Genomic DNA, 21,711 nt, shown 5'->3' with positions numbered 1-21,711 from the left:
TAACTTTCCGCTATTTAAATAATTGAATTAGAATTGATGTGTTCTTCCTGAATATAGTTGTTGTGTATTTACTGAGAAAATACAGTGCAGCTGTAGAAAGACATTAACATATGTTCTCACCGCAACTCAGTAGCCGGTAACTTACCATAAAATGACCGTGATTTAAAAAAACAGTTTGTGCCATAACCGCATCTAAAGTATCCTATAGGTTTAAATGTAATTGCAGGACGTATCAAAAAAGTACCCAAATGCATTGAGATTGAAAGTAAATATCTAGCAAAACACTATTACGGTAAGTATCCTATTACTGTAGTAATGTACTGTATAACTATCATAAACTATCAGAAATATAAATAGTTTTCCTTAAATGTGTGTACATTTGAATAAAGCTGAAATGTACTTTGAAGTCCAAAGTGTAGGAATACAGGTGAAATCAACTACTGGTGGCGTAGCAGAAAGATCGGAATGCCGTGAATCAAGAGGTTGTGAGTTCAAATCTTAGATAAGGACATGTTGAATAATAATTCATGTATAAATAAACATACACAATGTAGTCATGTAGGTCAAAGTGTTGTTAAACGTGTAAGTTAAAAGCACTGTGGGTATCACAACGCCACCTTTTTGTTTGTAGGGCATCACCTGTGAGATTTCATGTGAACATTTAAATCCACATGTGATAGGTTGTGAAAATCCACGTGAAACGTCATGTGAAATATCATCACATGTGAAGTGCTCCAAAAACAGCATGTGGTTTTTTCCAGAAGGGTAGACAGACAGGGATCTAGAGAGAGCACTTGCTAAGCGAACCACCTGCAAAGACAGAACAGTTAAGACAGTGCCGTATTGCAATACCCTCTTTACGAGTCTTAAGACGATCTTATAATGTAGGCTGCATCCTATCTTCGTCTAATTACTTATGTTCGATTAGACTTTTTTAAATTTTTTATTATTGACTATTATACCGCAACGTTGAGGGAGCTAGCCTAGCACGCGTTTCACGCCACCGTTCATACACGCTGTAAACTGTGTACGTGACATGTCAAATTTGATTTGATTTTCACAGCAATCTGCAAGTAGAAACAAAGTGTAAAATACAATCCTTCCGGATGTCTCCTTTAAATTGGTTTAATTGAAATTAATGGACTACAGCGTAACATTGTATATTTAAAAGTAATACAGAGAAAATTGGTTTCAAACGAGAGAAAGTACATTGTGTATATGGCAACTATGGAGGGTCAGTCTCATAATAAGAAAATAAATTACAGTAATTTTCAGTCAAACAAACAAACATGGCTATTGGTGTTTATCTTTTTTTTTTTTACAGTTGCATCTTTACATTTCTCTTTCTTTTAATGTGTTTTCTCTTCAACACATTATAAGCTGCTATATGGCAAACAGGCACCTTCATTATGCAATATTAGAAAAGGTACATATTTCAAACACTATGTGTTTACAGTAAGACATTGAGAGATATATGGGGACAGCTGTCAAACAGAAGGCCGAGTCCCAAATGGCACCCTATTTCCTATACAGTGCACTACTTTAGACCAGGCTCCATAGGTCTCTAAATAGGGAATAGAGTGCCATTTGGAGTGTATCCAAGCTCATCTATGCAGTTTGATATTCCATGTTTGTAATTAACCAACTCTATAATGTTGCTACCAATATAGCAATGATACTGTAAGTAATACCTAAATACAGAATAATACTTAGCTCCTGAGTACTGGCAATATACAATATTTAAGTATATTTATATATATTTCATAGCTCTACTTACATAAGCTTGGAGTGCTGTTTTAATACTGATGGTTCATGTAGGAACCTCTTCATATCAGGGGGTTACTTCATGTGTGTACAGATGATCATGTTCATATCTGTAATATACCATCATTAAGGCACAGAGACTGCAGAATGGAAAACACACGAGCTACACTGCACCTTTCAGTGGTCCCTTACTAATCTTTAGGTGCGTCTCAATCCACTTCACTTGTGATCCCTTCCCTCCTCCACTCCACTCCCTCGGGGAAACGTCATAGACACGTCACTGGAGGGCTCACTCCAAGCGAAGGGAGGAGGCAAAGGTGCTGATTTAGATTGGAATGCGGCCTGGGACTCTAGAGAAGGTATGAAACTAGAGTGTCTACATGGCTACATGGTAGTGTTCAAGGTGTCATACCTGCATATCTACACGTCATTTTACAGTATCGCTATGATCAATGTTACAACAACATTTGCATGGTTATCAACATGGCCATGAATGCATTATCTGGAATGAGCAAGTTGGAGAGAAAGGAAAATAAATTACTGTGCAAATGGGGCACAGCAATATTGCCCCACAACTCATATAATCTCATTCCATTTTCACACCATATCCAAACAAATATCAAACAACATCAGTCAGGTCATGGAATGGTCATTTCCTGAACTTTGTGATAACAAAACAGCTCATTTTCATTCCATGATAGTTATTTGCAGAAAGAAAGAACATCGATGGATAGGCTGCATTCCATTTCAGTTGGCTGGTTGGACGTCAGCCTCAAGGCACCAATCTCAGGCTCTGTTGTTGTTCCATTATAAAACACTATTAATGTTAAATGAGATGCAATGTAGCTGGACGCAAGACAAATATATAAATCCATTTTAAAATCAGCTATAAAGTACAGCACAATAGCGGAGAGAGAAATAGAGTATTAAAAATTCACTATTTACAAATTGTGAACCCACTGAGCCCACTGTTGAGTGACTGAGTGTGGGCATTTTGAAAAGGCAAGCTGGCTGTCGATGAGAGAAAATGTTCTGTTTCCAGGTCTATGTCCCATATGGCACCCTATACCCTATATAGTGCACTACTTTGGACCAGAGCCCTATTGGAACCCACTGAACTCACGAGTGTGAGCATTTTGGGTCCTGGTCCAAAGTGGTGCACTAAATAGAGAATATGGTGCCATTTGGGACACATCCCTAGGTTGATTCCTCAGTGGTAGAAAGAGAGAAGTCTTCTAAGGAATGGATCAGGAAGAAGGGTGAGCAGAGCTTCGCTGGACTGGACAGCTCCATACAGGACCTAGGGAATTAGGAATCCCCCTCTGGGGGTGGAGGCTGGCACAGCTTATACAGTCTGGTGGGGAAAACACACGTACATACAATTAGGAAAGGGGCTCACTGTTTGCTACAGTTAGAGATTAAGGTGTACACATAGCACGGCATAGACAGACGCACGCACGCACACACACACACCCGCCCCCACCCCCCAAACCCACACACACAGCGTTCTTAGTTCTGCACCCATTCAGCCATGAGGCAATGCGAGTGCCTGCCTTCAAAATGCACATTAACACAAATGTCCTGTTTCCTACTGTAAGTTCTCAAAGCGTAGAATGCTAAGACAACACAACAAGCTGCCCTAGCCTCACCGCAATTCTCCATCAGTAATCAACCCTCTCACAGACCTGTCTCAAAGTCGCACGGCCTGCGTCCCAAATGGCGCCCTATTCCCTTTTTAGTGAACTACTTTTGACCAGAGCCCTATGTGTATGTAGGGAATAGGGTGTTGTTTGGCAAGCACCCTCAGAGCGTCTAAGGAGCAGTCACTAACGCCGCACCTATTATGACAAACCCAGTGAGAGCGCAGAAATTTCCCCCTGCGGCCAGCACAGCTCAACACTAATCACAGCCCCACTTAATTGCATTTGTCAATCCCACTAAAAGGTTCAAAAGGGCTGCATGTCACAAAAGGATATGTCAAAGCCAATTGGCTGTGACAGCCCCTATCCCCTATTCTTATCTATCATCGACTCTGCAGGGGGGCTGGGTGGGAGAGGCTGCCGTTTTCTGTTCTCATAGAAACAATACAACGCATACACATACAGTGGGGCAAAAAAGTATTTAGTCAGCCACCAATTGTGCAAGTTCTCCCACTTAAAAAGATGAGAGGCCTGTAATTTTCATCATAGGTACACTTCAACAATGAAAGACAAAATTAGAGAAAAAAAATCCAGAAAATCACATTGTAGGATTTTTAATGAATTCATTTACAAATTATGGTGGAAAATAAGTATTTGGTCAATAACAAAAGTTTATCTCAATACTTTGTTATATACCCTTTGTTGGCAATGACAGAGGTCAAACGTTTTCTGTAAGTCTTCACAAGGTTTTCACACACTGTTGCTGGTATTTTGGCCCATTCCTTGATGCAGATCTCCTCTAGAGCAGTGATGTTATGGGGCTGTTGCTGGGCAACACGGACTTTCAACTCCCTCCAAAGATTTTCTATGGGGTTGAGATCTGGAGACTGGCTAGGCCACTCCAGGACCTTGAAATGCTTCTTACGAAGCCACTCCTTCGTTGCCCGGGTGGTGTGTTTGGGATCATTGTCATGCTGAAAGACCCAGCCACGTTTCATCTTCAATGCCCTTGCTGATGGAAGGAGGTTTTCACTCAAAATCTCATGATACATGGCCCCATTCATTCTTTCCTTTACACGGTTCAGTCGTCCTGGTCCCTTTGCAGAAAAACAGCCCCAAAGCATGATGTTTCCACCCTCATGCTTCACAGTAGGTATGGTGTTCTTTGGATGCAACTCAGCATTCTTTGTCCTCCAAACACGACGAGTTGAGTTTTTACCAAAAAGTTATATTTTGGTTTCATCTGACCATATGACATTCTCCCAATCTTCTTCTGGATCATCCAAATGCTCTCTAGCAAACTTCAGACGGGCCTGGACATGTACTGGCATAAGCAGGGGGACACGTCTGACACTGCAGGATTTGAGTCCCTGTCGGCGTAGTGTGTTACTGATGGTAGGCTTTGTTACTTTGGTCCCAGCTCTCTGCAGGTCATTCACTAGGTCCCCCCGTGTGGTTCTGGGATTTTTGCTCATCGTTCTTGTGATCATTTTGACCCCACGGGGTGAGATCTTGCGTGGAGCCCCAGATCGAGGGAGATTATCAGTGGTCTTGTATGTCTTCCATTTCCTAATAATTGCTCCCACCGTTGATTTCTTCAAACCAAGCTGCTTACCTATTGCAGATTCAGTCTTCCCAGCCTGGTGCAGGTCTACAATTTTGTTTCTTGTGTCCTTTGACAGCTCTTTGGTCTTGGCCATAGTGGAGTTTGGAGTGTGACTGTTTGAGGTTGTGGACAGGTGTCTGTTATACTGATAACACGTTCAAACAGGTACCATTAATACAGGTAACAAGTGGAGGACAGAGGAGCCTCTTAAAGAAGAAGTTACAGGTCTGTGAGAGCCAGAAATCTTGCTTGTTTGTAGGTGACCAAATACTTATTTTCCACCATAATTTGCAAATAAATTAATAAAAAATCCTAGAATGTGGTTTTCTGGATTTTTTTTTCTCATTTTGTCTGTCATAGTTGACGTGTACCTATGATGGAAATTACAGGCCTCTCTCATCTTTTTAAGTGGGAGAACTTGCACAATTGGTGACTGACTAAATACTTTTTTTGCCCCACTGTATCAACACACAAATATGCATAAAAGCATTCTAGCACTTGAACGGTAGCACTATACAGTAGCACAGTACTCACACATTATTCACACCCCTTGACTTTTTCCACATTTTGTTTTGTTACACCCGGAGTTTAAAATTGATTAAATGTTGATTTTTTGGGGGGTCACCGGTCTACACACAAAGTGGAATTATTTTTAAAGATGTTTTAACAAATTAATTAGAAATGAAAAGCTGAAATGTGTTGAGTCAATAAGTATTAAACCCCTTTGTTATGGCAAGCCTAAATAAATTGTAAAAATGTGCTTAACAAGTCACATAATATGTTGCATGGACTCGCTCTGTGTGCAGTAATAATGTTTAACATGATTTTTGAATGACTACCTCATCTCTGTACCTCACACATTCAATTATCTGTAAGGTTCCTCAGTCGAGCAGTGAATTTCAAACACAGATTCAAACACAAAGACCAGGGAGGTTTTCCAATGCTTCACAAAGAAGGGCACTTATTGGTAGATGAGTAAAAAAATATACAAAAATAATAATAATCCTTTTGAGCATGGTGAAGTTATTAATTACAGTTAATACGCCCAGTCACTACAAAGATACAGGCGTCCTTCCTAACTCAATTGCCGGAGAGGAAGGAAACCACTCAGGGATTTCACCATGAGGCCAATGGTGACTTTCAAACAGTTCCAGAGTTTAATGGTTGTGATAGGAGATAACTGAGGATGGATCAACAACATTGTAGTTACTCCACAATACTAACCTAATTGACAGAGGGAAAAGAAGGAAGCCTGTACATACTAAAACTATTCCAAAACATGCATCTTGTTTACAAGGCACTCAAGTAATACTGCAAAAAATGTCCTGAATACAAAGTGTTATGTTTGGGGCAAATCCAATACAACACATTACCGAGTACCACTCTCCATATTTTCAAGCATAGTGGTGGCTGCATCATGTTATGGGTATGCTTGTAATCGTTAAGGATTGGTGAGTTTTTCAGGACAAAAAAAACAGAATAGAGCTAAGCGCAGGCAAAATCCAAGAGGAAAACCTGGTTTCCTCCCAACACTGGGAGATGAATACACCTTTCAGCAGGACAACAACCTAAAACACAAGGCCAAATCTACACTTGAGTTGCTTACCAAGAAGACAGTGACAGGCTGTAACAACAAAATGTGGAATAAGTCAAGGGGTATGAACACTTCCTGAAGGCACTGTATCATCAAGCTATTCTGTGGTGTTGTGTCTAGTAGCATGTGGATGAGGTGTATAAGCTTACCTTGGTGCAGATTACTACTCTATGGTGTTGTGTAGGTGTGGATAGGGTAGGGGGGTTTCAGCTTACCTAGGTACAGATGACGGAGTGCGGTCTCTCACTCCCAGGTTCTTGGCAGAATTCTGAACTCTCGCACCCTGAAAGACATATCAGAATCATCAATTCCAGCAAGCCATTAGGTAGACATAGATATCACCATCACCCCTGATGAGACAAAACCACGACTCCTCAGAGAAGAGCACTTTTTGCCAATCCTGTCTGGTCCAGCAACTGTGGGTTTGTGCCCATAGGCGAAGCTGTTGCCGGTGATGTCTGGTGAGGACCTGCCTACAACAGGCCTACAAGCCCTCAGTCCAGCCTCTCTCAGCCTATTGCGGACAGTCTGAGCACTGATGGAAGGATTGTGCGTTCCTGGTTTAACTCTGGCAGTTGTTGTTGCCATCCTGTACCTGTCACGCAGGTGTGATGTTCAGATGTACCAATTCTGTGCAGGTGTTGTTACACGTGGTCTGCCACTGCGAGGACGATCAGCTGTCTGTCCTGTCTCCCTGTAGTGCTGTCTTAGGCGTCTCACAGTACAGACATTGCAATTTATTGCCCTGGCCACATCTGCAGTCCTCATGCCTCCTTGCAGCATGCCTAAGGCACGTTCATGCAGATGAGCAGGGACCCTGGAAATCATTATTTTGGTGTTTTTCAGAGTCATTAGAAAGGCCTCTTCAGTGTCCTAAGTTCCATAACTGTGACCTTAATTGCCAACCGTATGTAAGCTGTTAGTGTCTTAACAGCCGTTCAACAGGTGCATGTTCATTAATTGTTTATGGTTCATTGAACAAGCATGGAAAACAGTGTTAAAACCCTTTACAATTAAGATCTGTGAAGTTATTTGGATTTTTACAAATGATCTTTGAAAGACAGGGTCCTGAAAAAGGGACATTTCTTTTGTTGCTGAGTTTCTGTACCAAGCAGGCCTCAAAGCATAAATATTATATGATCTCCTGCTGTTTTCTCAGATCACACTTTTTTCAGCATCACTGAACCATTCTGCTCCACAAGACCTTGATCCACAATGCATAAAGACACTCTGAACATAATTCAAATCATTGTAGAAACCAATTGCTGCGTTCTGAATTCTCAACCCTTCTCCCTTCTTCATTCCGAATGCATTTAACAGCATTGGATTGGTGGAAGCATGGCTGCAGGATATGCAGGATATGCCCTCTTTATTTAGTTCTCACACTTGTCAATTCCTTTTAAATCCATGAGGGGGTTATTTGAACGCACATGTCGGGAGAAGGGTAGAGAGTCGAAATTGAGCAAATCATTGAATTCCAACTTAACTTTAGTGACAGCCTTGGGGCACCAGGTGTGGAAACGCACATCTCTCATCCGACCCAGGAGAACAGCTAAAAGTTATGATAAAAGAGATCCAACATCCCCATTCTGTATTTTAGACCCTCATGGCCTTGTTGGATCGACTCGTTTGTACATCCAGACGAGCCCGAGGGGCTAGGCCACATCATTTATATCTGCCTCCCAAATGGCGCCCTATTCCCTACATAGTGCACTACCTTTGACCAGAGACGTTTGGGAATAGAGTGCCATTTAGGACAAAGACGACATGTCTCCAATGCCTGAGGGACGAGGGATGCGGGCATGACTCAGAGATGAGAATCAATCAGATTTAATCACGGCTGCCGCTGGTTGTTTAATGTGCAGTTTTCCTCCAGAGAGAGAAAGCAAGAGAGGTCAGAAATAGTCTACATTCCAAATGGCGCCCTATTCCATATATAGCGCAGTACTGTTGACCAAGGCCCATAGCACACTACATAGGGAATAGGGTGCCATGTGAAACGCAGAGATGGGCCTTTATCTATATACTGTATCTATCCATCAGGGCCTGGGGTGACTAGTCACCGTGCAGGCCACCTGGGTGTAAATCCTGAACATTTCCTCTACATTAACAGCATCTATAAATAAGCTGGGTGGTTAAGGGGGTGTCATACAGTACAGCTCGGTCCGACACTGTGCGAGATACCGCTGTGTACTGTCCATTCAGATCTATAGGAGGGGAGGGGGAGGTAGAGGGAGCAGAGTGATGGAAAGGGAGATGGAAGGATGGAGGAGAGAGAGATAGGATCACAGACTGGGTTGAGAGAAAGATGTGTGAGGGGATGGGAGAAGAAAGTGCCCCTGGTGGGTGGAGATGCAAAGGAAATTCAGCGAACCCGGAGGACAGCGGAAGTCAATTAAAACACTTCTTTATTGGTAAAACCAACGAGCAGCGGTTTGTAGCCTTGGGTGTGAGGAGATGAAATAGAGAGATAGATGGGGGTTAGATGAGGTAGCTGGGGGTGAGCAGGTGCGATTGAAAGAAAGAGAGCGAGAGAGAGAGATAGTTGTATCAGCACACAGAGGGGTGTATGATCAGCACTAATGTTGTTACTGTAGTGTTCTGTTCTGAGTCTGCAGATACTAGAGTACAGGGGGGAAATAAAGCAACTCAGCCACTCTGAGTTAAACCCTGTCAGACACCAGAACACCTGCGTTCACACAGACGCACGCACACAGACACGAGTGCGATCGCATGCACAGTTGCATAGGCAAACACACGCGCAAACACACAGAATGTCACCGAAACGTCAGTCTCTCTTACTCCAGTAGCATCACCAATGTCTAACAAGTCTGTCTGTGAGTCCATAACCTGTCTAACCCGTCTGTAAGTACACCCTAGTCATTCAGTCAGACAGTCTCCTGTGTGTGTGTGTGTGTGTGTGTGTGTGTGTGTGTGTGTGTGTGTGTATAGCATCAGTAATTACAGCGATGTCTATCACAGTGATCCATCCACATTGAACCCTCCAGGTAGAGATTCCCCACTGTCAGGAACGGAGCACTGAAACTGGCACTCTTCCATCTGCAACGGCTTTAAGTGTTAGAGGACACAGCAGTTGGTAAGTTGGTTGAGGACACAATCTCACACTGCAACGACTTGTGGAAGAGTTGTATTGGAGACGGGTTGAATAAACCAATGGGAGAATGATGTTGAGACTGGTTACCTGACCAGGGACTCTGGGTGACCAGTGGGATGTTGGAACCTCTATAGGGTTTAGTATTTATTCAACTTTATTAGGTTGATTGAGGACACATTCACATAGAGAAAGAGTTTAGTTGGAGAGAAGAGGGGTTGGATGAGCAAATGGGAGACTGAGATTGGAGAGATTGGAAAGGCTGGTTAGGTAAGCATGGGTTCATTTGTGAAATACTTTCCAGTGGTCCCTAGCCTCTGTCTGGAGTCTCCATTAGCTTCACACTTGAGAATAGATTTCAAAACAGTTACTTAAGAGTTACTTAAACATTATTAGGCAATGAAACACATCTGAGAGACCGAAGCATACTTCAGAGAAGAGGTTTGTCTTAGAGAGACTGCTCTTCAACGCTATGACCCATTGCCCTTGATGAATAGTGAAAGGATTCAAATTAATAGCGGAAGACTCATTTACACCCATGGGCCAGTCAGTAAAGAGACTTCTTAAACAGTCTGACCTTGCCTTACCCTAACCTGGGAAAGTTTCAAACAGATATGCAATTCAAATTCTTTCCAGATTGAGCGTTGACAAGGGACTCAAGGTACATTATGATGGGTGATTTCTGTTGGAATCATATTCTATGATACAGAAGACTTTGGTTGTTTCCCAAATGGCACCCTATTTCCTATATTGTGCACTACTATTGATCAGAGCTCTAGTCAAAAGTAGTGCACTAAATAGGGAATAAGGTACCATTTGGGAAGGAATCTTAGTGAATGACATACAGCATTCATATTCATCTTATTCATCATATTCATGACGTGGTATCTGTCTGGTCTAAAAAGGAGAAAACCAAGGACTCCAGGGCTTTGTCCCAAATGGCACCTGATTTCCTATGTAGTGCACTGCTTTGACCAGGGACCATATAGCTCTGGTCAATAGTAGTGCACTATGTAGGGAATAAGGTTCGATTTGGGATGCAAAAAGGACTGGCTGTTTTTGCAGACTGTTCTATTACACTAACTGGCTGCAGCAAGTAGCCTAGCAGTTAGAGCTAACTGGCTGCAGCAGGTAGCCTAGCGGTTAGAGCTAACTGGCTGCAGCAGGTAGCTTAGCGGTTAGAGCTAACTGGCTGCAGCAGGTAGCCTAGCAGTTAGAGCTAACTGGCTGCAGCAGGTAGCCTAGCAGTTAGAGCTAACTGGCTGCAGCAGGTAGCCTAGCAGTTAGAGCTAACTGGCTGCAGCAGGTAGCCTAGCGGTTAAAGCTAACTGGCTGCAGCAGGTAGCCTAGCTGTTAGAGCGTTGGGTCAGTAACCAAAAGGTCACTGGTTCAAATACCTGAGCCAGGCAAGACACTTTATCCTAACTTGCTCCAGGAGCGCCATATTACTATATTACTATATTACTATGGCTGACCCTGTCTGGTGAATAAAAAAACAAAACATCTTTCTCACTTAGCTTGGACTGAACTGTCTGGGGTCATACTGTATATGCACTTTGTGACATCTGCTGACGTAAAACAATATTTATAAATGAATTTGATTTGATTCATAAATGGAGTTAGACATTTAGAAATGTCCCGGGAATATTTTGTGGTTTTAAATGAGAAGAAATGTAATACCACTTTAATTAATGACCTGTGAATGACCTTGAGACATAGTCAACAACGTTTCAAAATGTTAAAAGTTGACAAAATAAAAATGCACTGTAAAGAACAAACAAGATAAATCCTTATATCCATACAGCATTAATCTCCATTTTGAAAATACAATACACAGCATGAAATATGGTCTCCTAGCACTGTGCCATTACCTTGCAAAACAGAACTAATGACAAAAGGCTCTTTCACTGTGTCTCTGTAAAGAATCCATTCAAACACGTAGAGTCCCAAATGATCCCCTATTCCTTATTATAGTGCACTACTTTTGACCAGGACCCATAGGGTGCCATTTGGGATGCACACGAACACACTTCAGCCTACTCAAATGAACATCATTACGTACTTCAATCCCCGTGTGCATAGAAACCCTCAAAGTATATGTCCCAAATGGCACCCTATTCCCTACATAGTGCACTACTTTTGACCACATAGGGCTCATAGGTGCACTAAGTAGTAAACTATGTAGGGAATAGGGTGTCATTTTGGATGAACGCCTAGTCTTTTTGAATAAGTATCAACCATCTACTCCAGCTGAAGGTCAAACAGCTAATAGTATAGTGCTCCTGTTGGTCAACTGCCCACTTCTTCTCTGTGAGACCGAAGACGAGCCAAAGTAGCCTCTCTCTACCCTAGGTTTCCATTATCAGGCTGCGTCCCTAATGGCACCCTATACCCTATATAGGGTACTACTTTTGACCAGAGCCCTGTGGGTGGGTGTGTGTGGGTCCTGGTCCAAAGTAGTGCAGTTCATAGGGTATAGGGTGCCATTAGGGATGCGATCTATGCATTACCCTGTGGCTGACTGGCTGGCTGGCTGGCCACTCACAGTCTTACTAATGAGGTGAGGAGATACAGGCCAAGACAGAACAGCCTCTGAATGACACTACGACTTTACCTGGGAAAATAAATAAGAAATGTGTGGAGGGAAAGCGAGAGAGTATGGAGGGATAGTAATAGTTTCACCGTTTCCCTGAGCCCTCGGGTAGACGGTTGGACTTAACTAAGTAGCCATGCACGAGCACGAGCAGACATACACACACACACCCCTATCCTGTATGCTGGCAAGCAGAGGGGAGTCAATTCTGGCAACAATATAATCAGATAGAGAGAGAAATGGATAGAGGGGGGAGAAAGGAGAGAGAAGGGAGGAGAAGCTTTTAGAAATAGCCTTACAGAGGTAAAAATGACAACTAGCTCAAATGCAGCAGTAAACTTGCTGGTTTACAGAGACCGAGCTCTCGCTTTTGTTAAATAAGTCCAGGAAGGGAACCAACACCACAGAGTTTGAGTCCCAAATGGCACCCTATTCCCTATACAGTGCACTTCTTTTGTCCAGAGCCTTATGGCCCTACTATATAGGGAACAGGGTGCCATTTGGGACGCAAACAAACATTATTTCTGTAAAGGTAACCAATGCTAAACTATTCAGGCCATTTGGAAATAAAATAGATATAGCATAACAAGCTTTGCCTGGCGATTAAAATAAAATTGGTTATTGGCATAATCTCAGTTGGCGATGACTCTTCAAAGACAAATAGAATTAGCGACTACATGAGCGTATCTTTTGGATATTAACTCCAAAATGGGACCCTATTCCCTATTTAGTGCACTACTTTTGACCAGGGCCCATAGGGGGAATATAGGGAATTGGGTGCCATTTGGGACTCAGGCCACATATTTTGCAACCGAGCGTGTCTTTTGAAAAATATATTTTATACACAAGGAGTATAGTGGATCTAGCCACGAGACCTAGCAATTACAGCACAACTGAATAGATGGTCTGTGTCCCAAATGGCACCCTATTCCATATTTAGGCAAGTCTCCAAGAAAGAATGGTTCACTATGGGCCCTGGTCAAAAGGAGTGCACTATACAGGGGAAACTTGCTCCATTTGGAACATAGACCTAGCCACTACAGCAGAACTAAAGAGATGTATTCTTCTTTTTCTCCCAAAAATGTAAATATCCACCACACGAGTTACGACGTCTCCTTTGGAGGAGATCAAAACTGTTGAATTATTAACCGCATATTCTCATTGCCGGAAGCAAACCATTCTTCAAAACACACACACATCCATTCCTCAGCAAGGTTGGAATAATACATCTATCTGCTGTTGTGAAGTAGCGTTATGTAACAAGGCCTGGAGAATGTCAAGGGGAACAACAGCGGGGTTTGAGGGGAGGGGAGTGGTGAACATGTATTCACCTAACCTTTATACAGCCAGGTCCTGTGTGTCATTGAGAACAATAGCAGCCCGTTCTTTAGGTTTGAAAGGTTACAAGCTTAGACTGTGCTTTTAGTGGTCATTCTCTGAGAAAGAAGGGACACAGTATAAAAACAACCGTTACAGTGCTTTGCATGGTACAAGAAGAGGCTGTGCTTTTATGCAAGTCTCCAAGAAAGGATGGTTCACCGTATGGCTGAGGTGTGTTTAAAAAACCTAGAAAGAGGCCTACCGGGTGGCGCAGTGGTTAAGGGCGCCAACTGCAGCGCCAGCTGTGCCATCAGAGTCCCCTCCCAGGCCGCGACCGGGAGGTCCGTGGGGCGACGCACAATTGGCCATCTCCTTGTCTCATCGCGCACCAGCGACTCCTGTGGCGGGCCGGGCGCAGTGCGCGCTAGCCAAGGTTGCCAGGTGCACGTTGTAGCCTCCGACACATTGGTGCGGCTGGCTTCCGGGTTGGATGCGCGCTGTGTTAAGAAGCAGTACGGCTGGTTGGGTTGTGTATCGGAGGACCGTGAGAGACCGTACGGTCTCTCCCGAGCCCGTACGGGAGTTGCAGCAATGAGACAAGATAGTAGCTACTACAACAATTGGATACCACGAAATTGGGGAGAAAAAGGGGTAAAATTTAAAAAAAACTGTGTGTACGCTCATTTATCAAAACTGTTGTAGTAGGTTAGTCTGCTGTTGTGAAGTAGCATTAGGAAAAGGGATGTGTAGAATGTCAAGGGGAACAGAGGGGTTTGAGATGAGGGGAGTGGGTACTAGAGGAGTGATGTATTCATCTAAACTTTCTTCAGCCAGGTACTGTATCTCACTGAAAACAACACATTTCCTTTTTGCAATAACAACCAGGTTATTGGGGTGTAAAAGTAGGTGAGTGAGTGAGTGAGTGAGTGAGTGTGGACGTGTTTAACTATACTTGCTAGCTCCATACCTGTTTCCTCATGACGTCAGTAGCCTGCATGATGCATCGTGGGGGAAGGCCGTGGCTACGAGCCAATAGGATTGCCTGTTCCAGGGTCACACTCAGGGTACAGCTGTAGAGGGTACAGAGGTCAGAGGTAAGTGCTTTGGACAGAACAAGAGGACAAGTACAATAGAGTGTCTAGTTTGTGAAACAGACGCCTCACAAGTCCTCAACTGGCAGCTTCAGTAATAGTACCCGCAAAACACCAGTCTCAACATCAAGTGTGAAGAGGCGACTCCGGGATGCTGGCCTTCTAGGTAGAGTTCCTCTGTCCGGTGTCTGTGTTCTTTTGTCCATCTTAATATTTTATTTTTATTGGCCAGTCTGAGATATGGCTTTTGCTTTGCAACTCTTCCTGGAAGGTCAGCATCCCGGAGTCGCCTCTTCACTGTTGACGTTAAGACTGGTGTTTTGCGGGAACTATTTCCTGAAGCTCCCAGTTGAGGACTTGTGAGGCATGTCTTCCATTGGTGGATAAGGAACACTGAGTTACCATTATTGACAACAAAGCTGTAAAGTTGTTTCCCTACTAGGACAAAATCCCCCTATTAATTGCCAGTACAATCTAATTATACAAATCTTGCTTTGCTCTTCTTGACACTCATTATCATCATATTTCTCCCTTTGCCTCAGCCTATCAACTAAATATAGTTAAAGGCATTACTGACAACACTGCTATAAAGTCGTTTTCCCCTACCAGTACAAAATAGTGATTCATCTGTTATTGTAGCTGTGTCATCATTATATTTGTCTGCCTTAGCATATAGGTCTGCTGATGTATGCATCTAATAGTCATTATAATGTCACTCACAGCTCACTAACAACTAGGATAATAATGAATCCTGTCTTTTGATTTAAAATAACACACAGAGAGAGAGAGAGAGAGAGAGAGAGAGAAACCTTCTGTTCAGATTGAAGCTTTCGCACACCTTCATTGAGAGAATTGAAACATTCCATCCCTGTGAGGCAGCTAGCCGACTCCAAGCACACAGTAGGGTGTCCCAAATGACAACCCTTTGGCTGTATTGTGTATTGCCTTTGACCAGAGCCCTATGGGCCCTGATCAAAACAAGCAAACTATATAGGGGATATGGTGCCATTTGAGACAAAACCCTGGTGTCCTCAGACACACACTCTCACTGAAGATGAGGTGTGATGTGTGTGAAGTGTATTCTGAGTTTCGGATTGATTCACAAGTTACAGTAAGTAACCCTTTCAAAACACACACCACCCTAGTGTACAGTATACATTCAGCGGCAGATGTCAAGGCCTCTAGGGAACCCCTTGTCCGACAACAAGCAACACAGCCCTATCGATCCACAACCCTTTTACAGACAATGTAACTGTCTAAACTCTCTCATACCGCCAGCTAGCATTCCTGTAAGAGGACATTGGTGAAAAACGGTAGATCATTGGAGTTTGATGTTTCTCTACATTTCACTAGTTGTTGTCAACGTTACAGTGGGTATGCTGTCAAAGACGTGATGACAAACTGTCAACCAACCTTCTCTCTCGTGTTCAATTCTTCTTAATTCAATACAATATGTATCACCATAGTTTCCTGGGACATGAGTTGGAGCAACTAGGGTTACGACACCATCAGGCGGAGCCGAAAGTCCTGTTGAGCTTCATTTCCACTAACTGCTTTGGACTGGTGTCAGCTTTCTAGAACATGGCTGAGTAGGTGTGCTGCTGTCAAAGACATGAGGATAAACTATCCTCCCACCTTGTCTCATGTTTGTGTGGTACATTTACCCACCAGCCAGAACGAACACTTGACTTTGACCACATTTACAGCAGTTGACTATAGAACAACATGGCGAGGGACTAAGTCAGCGGTCATACCATGACTCCCTACCAACCACCTAAAGCTTGTCTAATTACCTGGTGCCACAACCCACAAGGAATTGTTCAGCCACCATTTTGGTCTTGCCACGACCAGGCTCATGAGGCTGAGGTGTGTCTGTGTGTGTGTGTGTGTGTGAGCGCGTGCGTGTGATGCTGGCAGAGTCTCTGTTCATTTGGGCTGGTGTCACTGCAACAGCTGATTTATACCCATCTGCTTTATGCCGTTGCTTTCAACCCACAGCCAATTTACAAGCTCCATTCGCCTCGCCCTGGGCCCATACAGATAAACCAGGAAGAGAGAGGGAATGAAAATGGTACCAAGAGACACGAAAATAGAAAGGGAAGGAAATAGACACAGAGAGAGAGAGAGAGAGAGAGAGAGAGAGAGAGAGAGAGAGAGAGAGAGAGAGAGAGAGAGAGAAGGATCTCAGCTTTGATGTATGACATGCAATGTTGAAAGTGAATGTAGCAGTGTGTGAGATGTTTACGGTCGCATTTTATAGGAGACATTACCTATTTGCAGAAACTCTGCCTTTTACTCCCGGGAAAGGTTACATGGCGGATAAGCAACAACAATGAACAGTGGTCATTGGTCGTCTCTGAAACATCTTTGAGCGCCCGTCAGTAGATGATAATCCTACTGTAAAGAGATGACTGAAAAGCTACTAAATGTGACTAACTTCCTGGCTCCAGCAGTCGCTCAGATAAATAGTAGTGATTCCATTCAAAGCATCTGGGAATGAGAATCTGCCTGTCCCCCCTCTTTTTGTTCTTCCCCCTCTTCTCAATCAGTCCGTCGTCATTTTAAAGATACTCTCTTCTTAGTATTTGTGGAACAGTGTGAGCCCTCACCTCCTGCTCCCCCCATCTAAAGGGTTTTGTGGGGTGACTTGAGAGACAGAAGAGTGAGAGCGAGAGAAAGAGGGAGATAAAAAGAAAGAAAGAAAGAAACAGAGAAGCAGAGGCAGCACATTGCAGAGAAAGAGAAACAGAGAAGCAGAGGCAGCACATTGTAGAGAAACAGAGAAACAGAGGAGCTGAGGCAGCACATTGTAGAGAAACAGAGAAACAGAGGAGCGGAGGCAGCACATTGTATAGAAACAGAGAAACAGAGGAGCTGAGGCAGCACATTGTAGAGAAACAGAGAAACAGTGGAGCGGAGGCAGCACATTGTAGAGAAACAAAGAAACAGAGGAGCGGAGGCAGCACATTGTAGAGAAACAGAGAAACAGAGGAGCTGAGGCAGCACATTGTAGAGAAACAAAGAAACAGAGGAGCGGAGGCAGCACATTGTAGAGAAACAGAGGAGCGGAGGCAGCACATTGTAGAGAAACATAGAAACAGAGGAGCTGAGGCAGCACATTGTAGAGAAACAGAGGAGCGGAGGCAGCACATTGTAGAGAAACAGAGGAGTGGAGGCAGCACATTGTAGAGAAACAGAGGAGCGGAGGAGCGGAGGCAGCACATTGTAGAGAAACAGAGAAACAGAGGAGCGGCGGCAGCACATTGTAGAGAAACAGAGGAGCGGAGGCAGCACATTGTAGAGAAACAGAGGAGCGGAGGCAGCACATTGTAGAGAAACAGAGGAGCGGAGGCAGCACATTGTAGAGAAACAGAGGAGCGGAGGCAGCACATTGTAGAGAAACAGAGGAGCGGAGGCAGCACATTGTAGAGAAACAGAGAAACAGAGGAGCGGCGGCAGCACATTGTAGAGAAACAGAGGAGCGGAGGCAGCACATTGTAGAGAAACAGAGGAGCGGAGGAGCGGAGGCAACACATTGTAGAGAAACAGAGGAGCGGAGGCAGCACATTGTAGAGAAACAGAGGAGCGGAGGAGCGGAGGCAACACATTGTAGAGAAACAGAGAAACAGAGGAGCGGCGGCAGCACATTGTAGAGAAACAGAGGAGCGGAGGCAGCACATTGTAGAGAAACAGAGGAGCGGAGGCAGCACATTGTAGAGAAACAGAGGAGCGGAGGCAGCACATTGTAGAGAAACAGAGGAGCGGAGGCAGCACATTGTAGAGAAACAGAGAAACAGAGGAGCTGAGGCAGCACATTGTAGAGAAACAGAGAAACAGAGGAGCGGAGGCAGCACATTGTAGAGAAACAGAGGAGCAGAGGCAGCACATTGTAGAGAAACAGAGAAACAGAGGAGCGGAGGCAGCACATTGTAGAGAAACAGAGAAACAGAGGAGCGGAGGCAGCACATTGTAGAGAAACAGAGAAGCAGAGGCAGCACATTGTAGAGAAACAGAGAAACAGAGGAGCGGAGGCAGCACATTGTAGAGAAACAGAGAAACAGAGGAGCGGAGGCAGCACATTGTAGAGAAACAGAGGAGCGGAGGCAGCACATTGTAGAGAAACAGAGAAGCGGAGGAGCGGAGGCAGCACATTGTAGAGAAACAGAGGAGCGGAGGCAGCACATTGTAGAGAAACAGAGAAACAGAGGAGCGGAGGCAGCACATTGTAGAGAAACAGAGAAACAGAGGAGCTGAGGCAGCACATTGTAGAGAAACAGAGAAACAGAGGAGCTGAGGCAGCACATTGTAGAGAAACAGAGAAACAGAGGAGCGGAGGCAGCACATTGTAGAGAAACAGAGAAACAGAGGAGCGGAGGCAGCACATTGTAGAGAAACAGAGGAGCGGAGGCAGCACATTGTAGAGAAACAGAGGAGCGGAGGAGTGGAGGCAGCACATTGTAGAGAAACAGAGGAGCGGAGGAGCGGAGGCAGCACATTGTAGAGAAACAGAGAAACAGAGGAGCGGAGGCAGCACATTGTAGAGAAACAGAGGAGCGGAGGAGTGGCGGCAGCACATTGTAGAGAAACAGAGAAACAGAGGAGCGGAGGCAGCACATTGTAGAGAAACAGAGGAGCGGAGGAGCGGAGGCAGCACATTGTAGAGAAACAGAGGAGCGGAGGAGCGGAGGCAGCACATTGTAGAGAAATAGAGAAACAGAGGAGCGGAGGCAGCACATTGTAGAGAAACAGAGAAACAGAGGAGCGGAGGCAGCACATTGTAGAGAAACAGAGGAGCGGAGGCAGCACATTGTAGAGAAACAGAGGAGCGGAGGAGCGGCGGCAGCACATTGTAGAGAAACAGAGAAACAGAGGAGCGGAGGCAGCACATTGTAGAGAAACAGAGGAGCGGAGGAGCGGAGGCAGCACATTGTAGAGAAACAGAGGAGCGGAGGAGCGGAGGCAGCACATTGTAGAGAAACAGAGAAACAGAGGAGCGGAGGCAGCACATTGTAGAGAAACAGAGAAACAGAGGAGCGGAGGCAGCACATTGTAGAGAAACAGAGAAACAGAGGAGTGGAGGCAGCACATTGTAGAGAAACAGAGGAGCGGAGGAGCGGAGGCAGCACATTGTAGAGAAACAGAGAAACAGAGGAGCGGAGGCAGCACATTGTAGAGAAACAGAGAAACAGAGGAGCGGAGGCAGCACATTGTAGAGAAACAGAGGAGCGGAGGCAGCACATTGTAGAGAAACAGAGAAACAGAGGAGCTGAGGCAGCACATTGTAGAGAAACAGAGAAACAGAGGAGCGGAGGCAGCACATTGTAGAGAAACAGAGGAGCAGAGGCAGCACATTGTAGAGAAACAGAGAAACAGAGGAGCGGAGGCAGCACATTGTAGAGAAACAGAGAAACAGAGGAGCGGAGGCAGCACATTGTAGAGAAACAGAGAAGCAGAGGCAGCACATTGTAGAGAAACAGAGAAACAGAGGAGCGGAGGCAGCACATTGTAGAGAAACAGAGAAACAGAGGAGCGGAGGCAGCACATTGTAGAGAAACAGAGGAGCGGAGGCAGCACATTGTAGAGAAACAGAGAAGCGGAGGAGCGGAGGCAGCACATTGTAGAGAAACAGAGGAGCGGAGGCAGCACATTGTAGAGAAACAGAGAAACAGAGGAGCGGAGGCAGCACATTGTAGAGAAACAGAGAAACAGAGGAGCTGAGGCAGCACATTGTAGAGAAACAGAGAAACAGAGGAGCTGAGGCAGCACATTGTAGAGAAACAGAGAAACAGAGGAGCGGAGGCAGCACATTGTAGAGAAACAGAGAAACAGAGGAGCGGAGGCAGCACATTGTAGAGAAACAGAGGAGCGGAGGCAGCACATTGTAGAGAAACAGAGGAGCGGAGGAGTGGAGGCAGCACATTGTAGAGAAACAGAGGAGCGGAGGAGCGGAGGCAGCACATTGTAGAGAAACAGAGAAACAGAGGAGCGGAGGCAGCACATTGTAGAGAAACAGAGGAGCGGAGGAGTGGCGGCAGCACATTGTAGAGAAACAGAGAAACAGAGGAGCGGAGGCAGCACATTGTAGAGAAACAGAGGAGCGGAGGAGCGGAGGCAGCACATTGTAGAGAAACAGAGGAGCGGAGGAGCGGAGGCAGCACATTGTAGAGAAATAGAGAAACAGAGGAGCGGAGGCAGCACATTGTAGAGAAACAGAGAAACAGAGGAGCGGAGGCAGCACATTGTAGAGAAACAGAGGAGCGGAGGCAGCACATTGTAGAGAAACAGAGGAGCGGAGGAGCGGCGGCAGCACATTGTAGAGAAACAGAGAAACAGAGGAGCGGAGGCAGCACATTGTAGAGAAACAGAGGAGCGGAGGAGCGGAGGCAGCACATTGTAGAGAAACAGAGGAGCGGAGGAGCGGAGGCAGCACATTGTAGAGAAACAGAGAAACAGAGGAGCGGAGGCAGCACATTGTAGAGAAACAGAGAAACAGAGGAGCGGAGGCAGCACATTGTAGAGAAACAGAGAAACAGAGGAGTGGAGGCAGCACATTGTAGAGAAACAGAGGAGCGGAGGAGCGGAGGCAGCACATTGTAGAGAAACAGAGAAACAGAGGAGCGGAGGCAGCACATTGTAGAGAAACAGAGAAACAGAGGAGTGGAGGCAGCACATTGTAGAGAAACAGAGGAGCGGAGGAGCGGAGGCAGCACATTGTAGAGAAACAGAGAAACAGAGGAGCGGAGGCAGCACATTGTAGAGAAACAGAGGAGCGGAGGAGCGGAGGCAGCACATTGTAGAGAAACAGAGGAGCGGAGGCAGCACATTGTAGAGAAACAGAGAAACAGAGGAGCGGAGGCAGCACATTGTAGAGAAACAGAGAAACAGAGGAGCGGAGGCAGCACATTGTAGAGAAACAGAGAAACAGTGGAGCGGAGGCAGCACATTGTAGAGAAACAGAGAAACAGAGGAGCGGAGGCAGCACATTGTAGAG

General features: G+C 45.0%; 1 protein-coding gene across 2 annotated transcripts in view; it reads right to left on the bottom strand.

Annotated features, from left to right (window-relative positions):
• Positions 1 to 1,109: 1,109 nt before the first annotated feature.
• Positions 1,110 to 21,711, bottom strand: part of prex2 (phosphatidylinositol-3,4,5-trisphosphate-dependent Rac exchange factor 2) — a 203,376-nt gene continuing 182,774 nt past the window's right edge. For both annotated transcript variants that reach the window (XM_036944100.2, XM_036944101.2), the window contains exons 39-41: positions 14,597 to 14,699; positions 6,820 to 6,887; positions 1,110 to 3,118 (exon numbers count right to left, since the gene is read on the bottom strand). In XM_036944100.2, coding sequence (XP_036799995.1) covers positions 3,073 to 3,118; positions 6,820 to 6,887; positions 14,597 to 14,699 — 217 coding nt within the window. In that variant the 3' untranslated portion in view covers positions 1,110 to 3,072. The remainder of the gene's footprint in view (positions 3,119 to 6,819; positions 6,888 to 14,596; positions 14,700 to 21,711) is intronic.

This window comes from Oncorhynchus mykiss, chromosome 15 (genome assembly GCF_057628025.1).
Source record: "Oncorhynchus mykiss isolate SJ-2025 chromosome 15, ASM5762802v1, whole genome shotgun sequence".
Taxonomy (NCBI): Eukaryota; Metazoa; Chordata; class Actinopteri; order Salmoniformes; family Salmonidae; genus Oncorhynchus; species Oncorhynchus mykiss.
Note: the sequence above shows the minus strand (reverse complement) of the source record. Positions and strands in the feature narration are given on the sequence as shown.